Genomic DNA, 14,538 nt, shown 5'->3' with positions numbered 1-14,538 from the left:
TAGACATGGGAAAACAACAACTAAATTGTTCAATTAATAAATCTATTTTAACAAAAAAAATATCTAGATAGCTGTATGAATAAAAGTAATACAAAATAGGACAAGTTTATCTTTAAGCTAATATGTTGAAGACAAGCTTAAAACATTGCTTATCAAAACCTATTGCAAACAATGGACAAAAGAAAATATTAATCCTAACAAACATAAAAGTAACTAATCAAATGAATAAATTGACACCACAAAATATGTCAAATTTGCTTGTAATTTGAGCTACTGAATCTCTAATCTACCTTGTATTAAGAGCTACAACAACAATCGATCACAAAGAGTGTGTATGTGAGCAAGTGGGTGGGAGAGAGACAGCAGCAATGAACACCTATCCAATCTTACCCAGATTGATCTCAACAAAATTACTCTAGGTCTATGCACATAAGAGAACTACCCATGCAACTTGATCAGACGTAAAGAAGAGTAAGAAAGTCATAATGTGCATCTCTAGCTCATTAAGCATTAAAACATGAATCTTAGCAACTCTCTCCTTATTAAAGCCTGAATTGTGAACTTCCATCAACCTACTTCCCATTAGAATCCATAGCAGTCCAATTTAGATTCAAGGACCAGTTCTAAATGTTAAACTTTCCACTTTGCCTTCATGGACCAGTTCTAAATGTTAAACTTTCCACTTTGCCTTCATGTTGCTCCAATGAAATACAACACAGAACCTCAGACGCTCACAACATTGTTTGAGGCTGTCCTTTGATAGACTGGAAAAGTCTTCTCAATATAGTAGACTGATGCTGAGCTGAGCTCAAATTTTTCTTCTTCTTTTTTTTAACTTACATTTGAGAACTGAATGGAACCTCAAGGTTCTGATGTGCATGAGAATTGACAAATATGTGACGATGTCTATGGAATGGATAATTCATGATGCCTACAAAATAAGGGAGCCATTGTGTACTTACTCATCATTACAATAAGCCATTTGGCTAATTGTTGGCCATCTATAGTTGACAACATTTTTGTGTTCAGAAATACTCGTCTTCAGGAAAAATTATGCAGTCACCCAAGCCATAGCCATCAAAGCTCTTCAAAGAAGGGGCTCAATGTTTATCTCAAGCACTGAGCATGGGTCCTGGATAAGAAAGTTCTGTAAAACCTGAAAATCAAACAGACAATTATAAAAACACCCATGAAGAGATGGGACCTCTCAACACCCTCATTGCTCTAAAATGCTTTAGAAAATTCTGAAACATGACAGTTGAGAAAGTGCATACATGTACGACAGTTTAACACAAACATCCAGAAAGACAATAAACAGCATAATAGTTATGAAATAACTTGGGAAAAATCCTATGTTCAACTGGTGTGAGGTTCAAGTGAATTTTGGAAGCAACTGCAGGGCTGTGAAGGACTCTCCTGAGGATTCAGATGACAGGAATGAAGCAGTCTACAGAAATAGGATTGAAGTGGTGGGCAAAGGGAGACTTTTCCTTTCACAAGAGAAAACGCGAACCAAAACAGTACAGTTGACAGACATTCATGGGGTGATTGTTCAAAACATATCTGTTGTAATAATTTGTGCTTAAAGTGTAACAATTTCTCTGCTTCATTGCCAAGTGATTCATATCCAGTGTGTCTTGAGAGAGAAACTCCAATCCTTATGGCCAAGGAAGAACATCTGCTGTCCGTAGTTACAGCCCATGTGACCACTCTATCTACATTCTCTTGGCTCTAGTGTTCCATCATTTCCTGGCCCATCTAACAAATGGATGTAGAAGGTGAGATTCAGAAAAACGTCTATGGGAAGAGGCCCGAGAGATTTGTTATCTCAGGAGATAGACTAGAGCATTTATCACTCAGCCTAGGTCCTTCAGGGCCTAAAGCAAGCACGTTGAACATGGTACCATCCAACTAATCCTTTCTAGTTGTCCCAAGGACTCATCCAGACTAAATTGGACGCCAACCCACCTGGTATCAAGCCAGATTGGACCACTACCGTTGGATTGATTTAAATTTCGACCTGCCCTATTCCCTGTTTGTGCAAGGCACCGCTGTATAAAGATTTCCTCTCAGTTCATCACAATTTGCATCTCCATGTTAATTAATCCTCTCTTGCACTCTCGTTATGCACTTACTGAGCTCAACATCACTAGATTCCTAGACATTAGCACTTGCCCTAATGCCTTTGCCCAAAGTTGTTCTCACCAACAGTAGTGATTTTGCAAACCCCCCCCCCCCCCACCCAAAAAAAAGGCACTCTAAAAGACCCCTACATGCATCACAATATCAATCCCATGCTAAATTACAATCGAGCATTTACATACATCGCAATCCTGATCTCATGCTTAATTACTATCATAGATCCACATGTGCATCATGATACTGATCTCATGGACTTTGCCAATGACCAAGAACATCTTTAGCTCAATTGAAAAAAGATTTGTACCACCTATTTTTGAGCCAACATTCTAGAGAGGCTTGGAAACTCTTCAAAGATCATTGCCTAGCCATGCCCATTACATGTCCTCACACATGAGCACAGCACACAGCCAGCCTTTATACAATAGCAGATCAGTATCTTCTCCCTAATCCACTGCCACCCTCTCCATAATTACTTTCCTCGTAGAGAGCATGGTTCGGGAGGCCATTGACAAACTTTGCATAGGTAAGTTACAAGATCATGATGTCTTCGTAGCTTGGCACCTTATACATACTAGACATGGTCGCAAATCTCCTTGTATACATGTTTAATAGAGCCATGTGTGAAGGCTTCCCAAAGCGTAGGAGTACTAACATCAGTGTGCACATTCTTAAGTCATCTGATCCCACCTTATCCAGTACTATTGTCCAACTATCATGGATGACCACAGATTCGCCAAGTTATATGCCTCCATCCTTGAACAAGAGTTTAGTCGATAGACAAAGAAAGTGAGCCTTGACAAACATGCATGGGCCCCATTCAAGAGAGACTTTTCAATATTGGACCATGTCTTCACAGAGGGTAGAACCCATGGGAGACGGATCTATTGGTGCTTTGTGGACTTTCGCAAAGTTTTCAATATGGTACCAAGAGCCAAGTTGATGCATAATTATCAGGCATAGCAGAACCTAAAGAGCTGATATGGAGCAGCAAAGAACAAACAATTGAGGGTCTTTCCACTCCTATTCACTCTACCATTAGAGTGAAGCAAGGATGTCCTCTCTCACTAACACTTTATAGATTGTATACTAATGAGATCTTTGACTATATCTCCAAAGGACGAGATAGAGAAGCCCCACTAGCAAGTACTTGGATAGCTACTCCGGTTACTATGTGACTAGGGACTACTTTCATTGTTTGTTCAAGGATAGGTTTGGTATCACACGAACATGAAAATTTAAGATGCTTTAATATAACCGACAACATTTGATTGAGTTATTAATCAAATGTGTAAGGTTGTTTAGCACATGTGATGTGCATGGCAATTATTTGATGGTAACAAGCCAAGGATCCCGAGCATGCAGTGGGTGTCAAAGCCAAAAGTTGTCATATGTTATGCCAGCTGGGCTTAGGAGGGTCAATTGGTGTCAATTTTAATCCTAGGATAGTTGTTTGGCCAATAAGTATCAATGGTGACACAAGGGACTAGCATTAATTAATTAATTAATTATTGTCAGTCAGGGTCAACAGAGGTTGGGGACCACTCCAAGTTGCAAATTGCCTAGCCAATTTCATTATGGATGTGCACATTTAATTTTGGGTAGAGTCAAAGGGGCTAAAATTAATTTTTTGGATTATTTAATTTTGAAAATTAATCAAATGCTTGGATAAGGCTGAAAAGTGGGTTTAGAAGGTTGCCACTTGGCAAAAATACCCATGCAAACTTCAAAAACATTTTTGGGGACTTGGTCTCAACCATTCAGTTAGTTTCCGCCTAGGAGAGGGAGGGAACTAATGGCCCATTTTTTTATCAAAGAACAGCAATTTATTATAGAAGACAGCCATCTGGAGGCCTCAACAAGCAGAGGACAGCAAGGAGACAATTTCCAAGGGCTGGCAACAACATTGCTAATCAGGTGACAACATTTTGGAGGTGCCTAGCAGTAGGGACTGCATTAAATCCAAGCTAGAGAAGGTAGCAAGCAGATTTTAGGATTTTCTCGTGAAGAAAATTAGATTTCTTTCTCATCTTGGCTTTCTCTCACCTTCCCCAATAAATTCTAAAAAGATCTCAACATTTCTCGACCATTCTCAGCCAAATTTGGTGGACAATGAGAGAATTTCTGTTGCAAACCCTAAATTTCTGCATAATTAGGGTTTCTACAACCACCTTGGGACCTGACCCGTCCCAATAGGAGAAGGTATCGCACACCAAAATCAACACTTGAAATTCATGTAGTTGACAGGGATTTTAGATACTATGCCATCAATTCTAAATCGGGCCAGGGTTTCGCAACCACCTTGGGACCTGACCCGTCCCAATAGAAGAAGATATTGCACACCAAAATCAACACCTGAAATTCATGGAGTTGACAGGGATTTTAGATACTATGCCATCAATTATAAATCGGGCCATCATTTGGCCATTTGGTGGCTTTATTTGGGCAAGTCTTGAGTGAAAATCAAGGGGCAATTGGCCAAAATTTCTTGCCGATTGTTTGTACAGTAAGAGGCTTTTGGATCAGCAAAGGAGATTGTGGAAACTCAACTTGTACACTATTCATTAGCAATCAAAGTTAAAGAGATACCAAAAGGGGTGCTAGTTTTGGGGCCAACCAGGTGTCTACTGTCCAAGATTATGAAGGTGATATGTGCATTTCAGTTTATGCTCAATTATTAATTGTTGTAATTAAGTTCTTGATTAGGTTTTACCACTCTATCAAAGAAGGCTGGTTTCATGGTTCCATTACTGGGATACCACTCGATCCCTTGATTTGGTGTGCTCGAGGCACTTGATTGCAAGCCAAAGCTTTGTGCTAGTGCTGATTTTTGCTCTCAGCTGAGAAAATACAGCAATGTCTTCATACAATGAGATGGAATCAGGCAGTGATGATGCCTCTCAATATGAACATTCACGTGGGAATGAAGGAAATGCAATGCATAATCTTGGACAGCGCTCAACTGAAAATGTTGCTATTGGGCAAGATGTAGGGCATAACAACACTGATGACCAATAAAGTCAAAAGGAATTTGATGACCGGTGAAGAGTAATTTGATGACCGGTTTAAAAATCAGATGATGACAGCAACAAATCTCTTTGCTGAATTGGCAAAGGATCCTCAATTCACCCGATTTTTGCTGGTATATGGTACAGAAGCTGTTTTTTCTGTTGAACTGGAATTGCCCTCTTTGCGAGTGGCTATCAAAGAGCGTTTGGGGGACGATGATTCACTGCAATGTCATCTCCTGCACTTGGAATGTTTGGACGAAACTCGTAGGATGGCTCTACAGTGCATGGAAGCCAAGCAAGCTCGACGTAAGGCTTACCATGACAGTTTCATCAAGCACAAGGAGTTCAAGGAAGGTGATTTGTTCCTAGCCTATGATTCACGATTTGACAAGTTTCCTGGCAAGCTTCAACAGCGGTGGATGGGCCCATATAAGGTACTTGTTGTCAACCCTAATGGCTCTGTCACAAAGGATAAAAAGGAAGCTCATTGTCCCTTATAATCTGCCCAAAAACAGTATTGCAAAGTGTATAAATAGGACTTTTCAAGAGAAGGTTCGTACCATGTTGTCTCATGTCGCGTTACCTCATGGATTCTGGACAGAGACTATTATGACAACATACACTTGATAAATCAGTGAAACCAAGGTTGTCTTCATACGTAGTATGAACTAATCCGTACGGTACGGTACGGTACGTATCCGTACGATTTAGTTCAAAAAAAAATAGACACTTTTTTACCACTCTTCTTCAAGCCTACTTTTTTTTTTCTTTCTCATTTTTTTTTTTTCCTCTTTCTTTCTTATTTCTCTCCCCCATGCCTCTCTCTCTCTCTCTCTCTCTCTCTCTCTCTCTCTCTCTCAACTATAGTTGCACCAGTACCACGTACGGAAGGTTTCATACTATACCATACTTAAGGTACCGTACCTTACGTATTAGTACCATAAGGTACCAACTTAATGGTTACATCTTTTTCCATTCGAACTGCACTTTGGGATGAGCTAAATGCTCCTTATATTAATATGGTTCTCCCATGAGATTAGGTTATTTGAGATTCAAACAATTTCTCTCAAGCCCACAATTCTCTTATTTATATGATCATTCATGTATGATGTATCCACTCCCATGTATGTAGCTGTAAGTTGTAGGTAGTAGTAGCACATGTTGCACATGCAACATTAGGTTTTGACATTTTACCCTCAAGTATTCATCTTATATACTCTAATAGCACTACTATTTAGACTTGAAATATCTATATATTATCTTTAGTCTAAAATAATCAAGTTTTTTTTCTTACTAATATCGTATCGTACCTTATAAAATCTTAAGGTACCATTTAGTACCGTATATTATCGTATTGTACCTTTCGTACCTAACAACTATGAGTGAAACATGTCTTTGAGGAAAAAAGTTCCTCAAGAAGTGTGGTCAGGCAAGCCACCTTCATCATAAGTTTGACGCATTCATACAATCTCAAGGATTAAAAAGGAGTCAAGTGAATCACTACTTATATACCAAGAAGGCAGCAGGTGGCAGCCTTATTATGTTGGTTTTGTATATGGATGACATGTTGATTGGTGGTAGGGATGTTCATGCTTTGAATACATTGAAACAGAATCTACACAATAGTTTTGACATAAAGGATCTTGGTGAGGTAAATCACATTCTTAGCATGTATATACTCAAGGATAGATTGAGAGGCCTTCTTTATCTGTCAACACAGGAGTGTGTATACAAGATTTTGTAGTGTTTCAATATGGAGGAGGGAAAGTAATCGTTGTACCATTGCCTCCATATATGAAACTAAGTACAAAGGATAGCCCTACATCTGATAATGAAAAGGCACAACCAGAGACATTGCCTAATGTCCTATCATTTCTAAAGCTATAACCACACCAAATAGGGATATATTTTTATATAGTACTCAAGGTTTTGAGTTGCACCATAGTGACAGGAAACGGCCAGAACGGCCCCCCAGCACGTGGAATCGCCGTCCCCGGCACGTATCCGTCGTGAACCACGTTTCCCATTGATGGAACGTTCCCTGTCCCGTTTCAGACAGGGACCGCAGCAGGGAACGCGTTCCCTGTTGCATTCCCTGTCTTCTGTCTGACCGCAGCAGGGAACGCGTTCCCTGTTGCATTCCCTGTCTGAAACAGGACAGGGAACGCCACGTGGCACAACTTACCTGCGGCCGGCCGCCCGCTTATCCTGCGTGGACGATCTGCAACCACGTTCTGCTCCCGCCTGCACCCAGTTCACCTACTCCCGCCTGCGCCTTGTTTGCGTTCTACTCCCGCCAAGTCCTGGCCTGCGTCTTGCTCCCACCTGCATCCTGCTCCCAGCCACCTTATTTCTCTTCCTTCTTCTTCTTTCTTCTCTTCCTTCTCTTTTCTCTCTTCTTCTTCTTTCTCTTCTTTCTCCTACCACCTCCAACCTCTTCCTTCTCTTCCTCCTCCTTTCTCTTCTTTCTCTTTCTTCTCTTCCTTCTCTTCTTCCTTCTACCTTCTCTTCTCCCTTCTCTCCCTTTTCCTTCTCTCTCGACTCTTGAGTGAGTCTTGACTCTTGAGTCTTCTCCCTTCTCTCGAGCCTTCAATTTTCAGCCTTCAATTTTTCCTTCTCTCAACTCTTGAGCCTTCAATTTTCAGCCTGAAATCATAAATGGCTTCATCTTTCCGCCCCGCTCGTCGGGTTGGTGGTCGAGGAAGAAGGTCTGATGATTGGTCATGGTGGGAAGAAGTAAATGCTGACCGCTCTTTAAGTGGTGGAGGATCTCGACCATGGACTTGCAAGCTTTGCCCATACAAGCGAACTAGTGGAGCAAACAAGGTAATCCATTGAGCCGAGCATTTGTATTTCAAATTTTTATTGATTTTGATTTTTCAAAGTTACTTAAATATTAGAATATGGACTATCAATTGCCACTTGTTTCATTTTAATATTTATACAAAGTCAGGTCCGAGCTCATCTCCTACATGAGCCTAATTCAGAGGTGCAGTTTTGTCTGAATGTGACCTTGAAGAAGCAAAGGGAGCTTCGTGACAGTGTAGCAGGTCAACAAGCTTGTCTTGCATCTAGACCACGACATGTTGCAGTTGACCCTGTAACTTTTGTGACACCATCTCCATCAAATGTATCTAGAGCAGGGTCAGTATCAAGAAGTGCTACCTCCACACCTACTGCAGGCATTGCATCGGCCATGCCATCAACAACGCCACATGTTGCGCGTAGACAAAGCACACTTGATGGTAGTTGGGATCCCAAGAAGAAGCAAGAGGTAGATACATCAGTGGCACGCTTTTTTTATCATGACCACATTCAATTTCGTGCAGCCAAGTCAGAGTATTTTAAATTGATGTGCAAGAAGATTGGTGAGTATGGCCCTTCGTATGTACCTCCATCATCAGAGACCTTACGCACCACTTTGCTCGACAAGGAAAAGCGCCTTGTTGAGCAAGCAGCAGTGACTAGAAAGAGCATGTGGGCTAAAAATGGAGTTTCCTTGATTGCTGATGGTTGGAGTGATACACGCAAGTGATCCATTCATGGTATGGTTGCTTATTCTTGTGGGGAAATGTATTTCATATCTTCACATGATGCATCGGGAACAAGAAAGTCAGCAGATGTACTTGCAGCAGAGTGGGTTACAGGTGTTGAGCTTATTGGCCTAGAGCATGTTGTGGAATTTGTTGCAGATAGAGAGCCCGCAAATAGGGCAGCAGGTGCTATTATTCAAGGATCCTAAAATCTTCTTGACTCAGATATTATATAAATCCTTCATCTACCCTTGATGACATAGCATTCCCATTCATGTTTCGCCCTTTTGGAAAATTCAGGATGTTGTTTCAAAGTTTCCCTCAATTGTGAAATATGCCATACCCTCATCACCCATCCCAATGCTAGTGATGAATAGACAAGAGTTTGTTCTCACAATAGACCAAAGACCTCCTGTAATTACTTGACCACATGATAGACTAAGCCTTTGCTTACTTATCTTGCACCTCCAAGAAGCCACGGTTTTCAGAGCCTCCAGTCAATTGCTCTTAAAGAAGCAAATGATAGAACACTCTCTACCTCTGTATCTGCCATGAACTTGTTATTGTGTCAAGTACCAAAGCACATGCCACACACAAGAGGTGGTCGTCAATAGTTTTAGAGTCTCCAAGCCTTTGCTCAATTATCTTGCACTTCCAAGAAACCAATGCCTTTAGAATCTCCAGTCAATTCCACTGTAAACCAGGACCTTGCATCCACCACAACAGCCTAAGCAAAAGAGCTCTTGAAGACATAGATAATGGAAGTCTCCCTACTTGCATTATGTACCAAGAACCTATTCTTGCAGCAAGAGCCCTTGTTAAAGCTCTAGCGACTGGATATATTCAGAACACTGCTAACTCTTGGTGGCACACATACTCGCACATTGGACAGCTAAAGGACATCTCATCCTGAGCAATCAGACCACCTGAGTGTTACGATGTGGCCATACTAGTGCTGCCAGCTATCTGCTGATGTAGGGAAAAGAGTGGAAGCTTACCAGTACCAAGCATTGAGAAGATCACAGCACCATTGAGACTTTCAGTTGGTCCTCCTGGGGCTGTTTGGGAAGGGAGAGGAATTTGTCATCTTGCTTGTCATGGTATCTTCATAGTTGCAGCTCTGCAAGAATCACTCATGTTATCCTTTTGTGCCGTCTTCCTTACAGAATTGCATAGTAGGAGGCTTAATCATGGGCACGAGCTAAGGTGGCTATCCCTCAGTGATGCCGAGCAGTGCAATCTGTTCTTCACTATGTGTGATGGCAATCCCCAATCTATAGTGCCCTATTTTGGCTTCTTTCCCCTCTGCCCCCAGGTCACCCAAGTAACCTTGTGCATTCCTTCTCCTTGATCCAGCATGGTTATAGAGCCCCTATATATGTTACCCTGTTACCTTGAGTGAAAGTATTAGCCACTCTTTATATGGCATCAAAAAGAAAAAAATAATACCAGAGATTTTGTGCTTCTACCTGACGAGACATGCTTCTCTTGGCCTCATTAAAAAGTTAAAATCCAAAATCCTAAATTGTAACTCCATGGCATGCTGCCTGCAATATACAACTCTCTAACAGACTGGGATTCTAAGATTTCATATATTTTACCTCTGCAATGTGGGTGATTTCAAGTAAGCAAATATATGGATGTGAGCACTTACTTCTGGGTGTACAATTCCAAAAGTTCCAATCCGCAACCCTTTGCAAATTATGTCTGCTTGCCGTCCTGGGAAGAACTCAGGCTCCTGTTATTCAAGCTACAAAATTATACCTTTGATCCACTATGGCAACATGTTCTTTCATACTTTTAAGAAGGTTGTTAAGCAGGTGCTACATATCCATGGTAAAAATAAGTACATAGGAATATAACCAGTGTAGGATATAGTTTGCATCACTAGCCTGTGAAGGTTCAATATAGTAGCCAGAGTTGTCACCAGCTGCTACATGCATCACCCCCACGACTTGCATTATTCTATCAACCAAGCCGTGTATCACCTTTTTTTTAAAAAGTCATTTAGTTCATGGAGCTAGAAGCTTCACAATAGTCCTGTAGCAAGGTAGAAAATAAGGATGGCAAGCTAATAGCCGTGACAAGGCTTCACCTCAAATCCTGAAATTGCATTGCAGTATAAAGCGGCCAGATGGCGTTGATTCCTAGCACCAACATCCTTATCAGAATCTAGCCGTACAATGTCCGAAACTTCAAAAATCTGCAATCAACACCACACGGGTGAAATTGTCTTAGCAAAAACACTAATGATTGAAACATGTGAGTCACATAAAAAGAACATTGAATATCATACACTGCCACAATTGACTCATGATGAGGTACAGAAGCTATGAACTAGACTACATGCAGACATTTCTTGGATGACTTTTCTTCTACATCAACAAGTTGAAATGTAGTGTAGTTTTGTAGAGTGGAAAGAAAGGAAAATTCAGTGTAGCATTTTGGAGGCACCAGACTTAATGGGGTAGAGTGAAAGCACAGAGGTCTGTTTCTACATGAAGGAGGTGAGGGACGTAACTAGACCAAACCTTTACAGGTCGTGGATGATCTTTGTTGTGTCCGAGTGTTTTTAGAAGTCCTGGCAGAAGACTGCTTCTTGCCATCTGAAACAATGCAAACAGGTTAGAATGCTGCAAAAGACTCTCTTATTGGACATTGAACCTTCAAATAGGTCAAACCTCAAATTCACTGGTTCGAGGGTTTCCAACAACTACTGCAGTGTGTCCATTGTCTTCACGTTTCACAAACTGAAAGTTCTCTTCATGTGAACACAAAATCCAGGTGAGAACTTCTGTAAATCCACTCATTGCAACCTGTAATCAAAGACAGATGCCATGAGTCAAACATATGCTGGTATGAGTGTTCAAAAGAGCATTACATTTCAACTAGCCTTTTTTATTAAGTAATAAACAAACTATGAATCAATGAGTTCTGCAACTTTGTTAGTTTCAAAAGAATAAAAGAGGTGCAAAACATAAGTAACTTTAATACATGCTTGATCATTCTGAACTATAGCTGCTCCCTGACATTGTAGCAGCATTCCCCCTCTGGTCAATAAGAAGATCGCTTAGCAGGTCCTCGTAGGAACATACACAAAAACAACCTCTGGCCCAACACCAACGCAACCAACAGATGTAAGCCAATGTCATGGGTCATTCCCCTTCCTGGCCAACCCCAAGATTGGATCCATTCTACCTTGCATATCAACACATTACACATAGCACAGGAAGAGCTGATCGGACACAGTCATCATGGTTTCTCTCACCTTAGAGGACGCTGCACCAGACTAGTCAATAGCTCTCTTGTCATATCCACATAGTGAGTTATTTATATGATTCCTTGGTACAGCCACTTCACAATCTCCTCTTTTGGGCATCACCATAAATTTACCCCAATACCTTGTCACTCTCCTCTTCCTAGGACTTGCAATAGAGTATTGCCAACTGGTGGAGGACTTTAGTTGCTTCTCTGCAACCATGCTTCCTGCAACTTTCACATGTGTGGTGACAAAGTAGTGTAAGCATGGGAAAGAATGTGAGAATGACAAGGCTTTGAACTTAACCAACTTGATGAATTATCACCATGAAAATGGAAAGAGAGAGAGACAACACCACGTTGAAAGGGGAACTGGTTCCTCCCCATAATAGGATTTTGTTGAAACAAACCACGGGCACCTACTACTTGAACCATACACAATCACAATGGGTTGATTTGACGCAATTCTGAAAATTAGGGCTTTCAAACCCTAATTTCTGCATAGACTGCGGTGCAACCTGATTTCCTTCTCATGTGCTTTGATGTGTTCAAGCGGAGTAGAAAGAGTTGCTTGAAAGAGTGCTAGATATTAAAGAGGGAGACCTTCAATACGTAGGTGTGGGGCTTGGTGTTAGAATTTGCCGATTCTATGGGCAATGCCCAATGTAATTTGTGTGGTGTGGACACTTATTAAAGTGTCAATGTAAGGTGTGCACACCTAGTGTCTTAGAAACTTAAAAGTAGTGACACTAGGCTCTAGAGTAAAATAAACCTAACTCTAGTTAGTTGGTGGAAGGCTAGTTAGGTCAACCCTTGACCTAAACATAAGTTATACCTTCACTCTATCTTTCATTCTAGCAAGTACACTCTTCTCTTTTTGCTTCAGCCCACTCTCTTACTGTCATTGTCTCTCCTCTCTCTCTCCATAGCTGGTTGCCATTCTCCAACATTTGGTATCAGAGCAGCTCGTACGCGCGGATTCTGTTCAGCCACCGTTAGCCGGTGCAATTCCGCCCAAGGTCCTACAGCTGGCCGCTTGGTTCTCAGTTCAAGGAAGAGTTTTCAGCTGCTGTGAGGTGCTGCTGAAGTCAAGGAGATGTAGTTGAGCCGTCTCTTGTTTGCTCTAGATCTGCTGTTTTCAGCCTACACGCAACCCGAGGAGCTGCTGTTTTGAAAGAGCTATTGCTGTTTTCGGCTCTGCCCGCCATTTTTTCAGCTCTACCTACCATTTTCTCAATTCTGCCCACCAATTTCTGCAAACCCTAAAAAGTCCAGAAACCCTAATTTTCAGATTTGGGGTTTTCTCGAAATTTCTGGAATTTCCAATCTATTTTAGACTTCTCTTTTCGAATCTCTCGTGTTGCCCAAAAATTTGGGGCTTTTGCTAATTTTTGCTCCCAGAGTTCGTATTGACAACCAATTCGAAGAAATTTCTCAATTTCTTGGACATTTCCACCAAAAATTTGGGGCTTTTGCCCAATTGGAGGCCCTTTGTGCAAATTGTTACCAAACTCATAAACATTGCGCAATTTCTTCCACATTGGCTCAACAAAATTTGGGGCTTTTCAGTTTTTTGGATCCGTCACACATCACGAGGCAGATTTCAGCTGTTGTTCACTACTAACATGCATCCTAAGGCGACATTTCTGCAGAAACTCCACCTATAAGGTACAAATTTCTTCACCTTCTTTCAAATTTTAAAAAGAAATTTGGGGCTTTTGCCCAACACGCACTCCAAGGCATGCAACAAGCAGTACAGCAACATTTAATTGCTGTTACACTCAGATTGGGCAAAGAATTTTGAAAAAATTCTGTAAATTTTGGTAAGAATCAGCATTAAGTTGTGTATTTTGTACTTTTGTGGACATACATTTCAAGGCGGATGTGGTACAGCAGTATAGTGCTGTAATTTACTGGCTGAAAGCTGATTTGGGTGGCATTATGCACACTTTGGCGTTTGAGTGACAGTTTGGTACTTGTTTCTTAATCCCGTGGGGGATTTTGGTACTCTGAGGGGTAAACTCTTTACTTCAGCATTGAGGTATTTGGCTGCAAATTTTTGTCTATCATTGACAGCATGGCACGTCAGGGGAATAATGATCGAAGCAACATCCTTGGTGTCCTCACTCAGGAGGACAAACTTGATGGCTCAAACTACCCACTGTGGAGTTTTAGTCCGTAACCTTCTTGTGGCAAAGGACTTGTGGGACTATGTTACAGGTGATTTGCAGTGACCGGGAGGTCTTGCACCTTAGACTCCTCAGCGTGACGCTCGAGGACAGGTTGTTGGTGTTGCTAGTGGTGGTATTGGTGCTGCTACTGCTGCTGCCTCTCCTCTCCCTCCTACCAAGGATTAGAGAAAATGGGACTCAAACGATGCATAGGCACTTTCTTTGATTACCTTATCAATGAAAAGGGCAATTATTCCACACATTCGGTCTTGTAAGACCTCAAAATCAACATGGGATATACTCGAGCGTATGTTTACAGCATGCAATGAGGCCACGATATCCTATCCTCGTAGAGAGTTGGCCAATGTGACCACGGATAAAGGTGATAGCGTGACAGAGCACCTTACTCGCATACAGGATTTGCAT

General features: G+C 41.4%; 1 protein-coding gene across 2 annotated transcripts in view; it reads right to left on the bottom strand.

Annotated features, from left to right (window-relative positions):
* Positions 1-517: 517 nt before the first annotated feature.
* Positions 518-14,538, bottom strand: part of LOC148022885 (tRNA synthetase beta subunit family protein) — an 88,203-nt gene continuing 74,182 nt past the window's right edge. The window contains exons 14-19 of one of the 2 annotated variants that reach the window (XM_087695828.1): positions 11,365-11,499; positions 11,215-11,289; positions 10,779-10,886; positions 10,576-10,671; positions 10,338-10,421; positions 518-1,156 (exon numbers count right to left, since the gene is read on the bottom strand). In XM_087695828.1, the coding sequence (XP_087551954.1) occupies positions 1,088-1,156; positions 10,338-10,421; positions 10,576-10,671; positions 10,779-10,886; positions 11,215-11,289; positions 11,365-11,499 (567 nt within the window). In that variant the 3' untranslated portion in view covers positions 518-1,087. Of the gene's footprint in view, positions 1,157-10,337; positions 10,422-10,575; positions 10,672-10,778; positions 10,887-11,204; positions 11,290-11,364; positions 11,500-14,538 lie in introns of those variants that run through there. The other variant, XR_015693557.1, reaches the window with a different exon arrangement.

This window comes from Lygodium microphyllum, chromosome 16, assembly GCF_053477565.2.
Source record: "Lygodium microphyllum isolate KBCC chromosome 16, Lygodium_microphyllum_v1.1.10, whole genome shotgun sequence".
NCBI lineage: Eukaryota > Viridiplantae > Streptophyta > Polypodiopsida > Schizaeales > Lygodiaceae > Lygodium > Lygodium microphyllum.
Note: the sequence above shows the minus strand (reverse complement) of the source record. Positions and strands in the feature narration are given on the sequence as shown.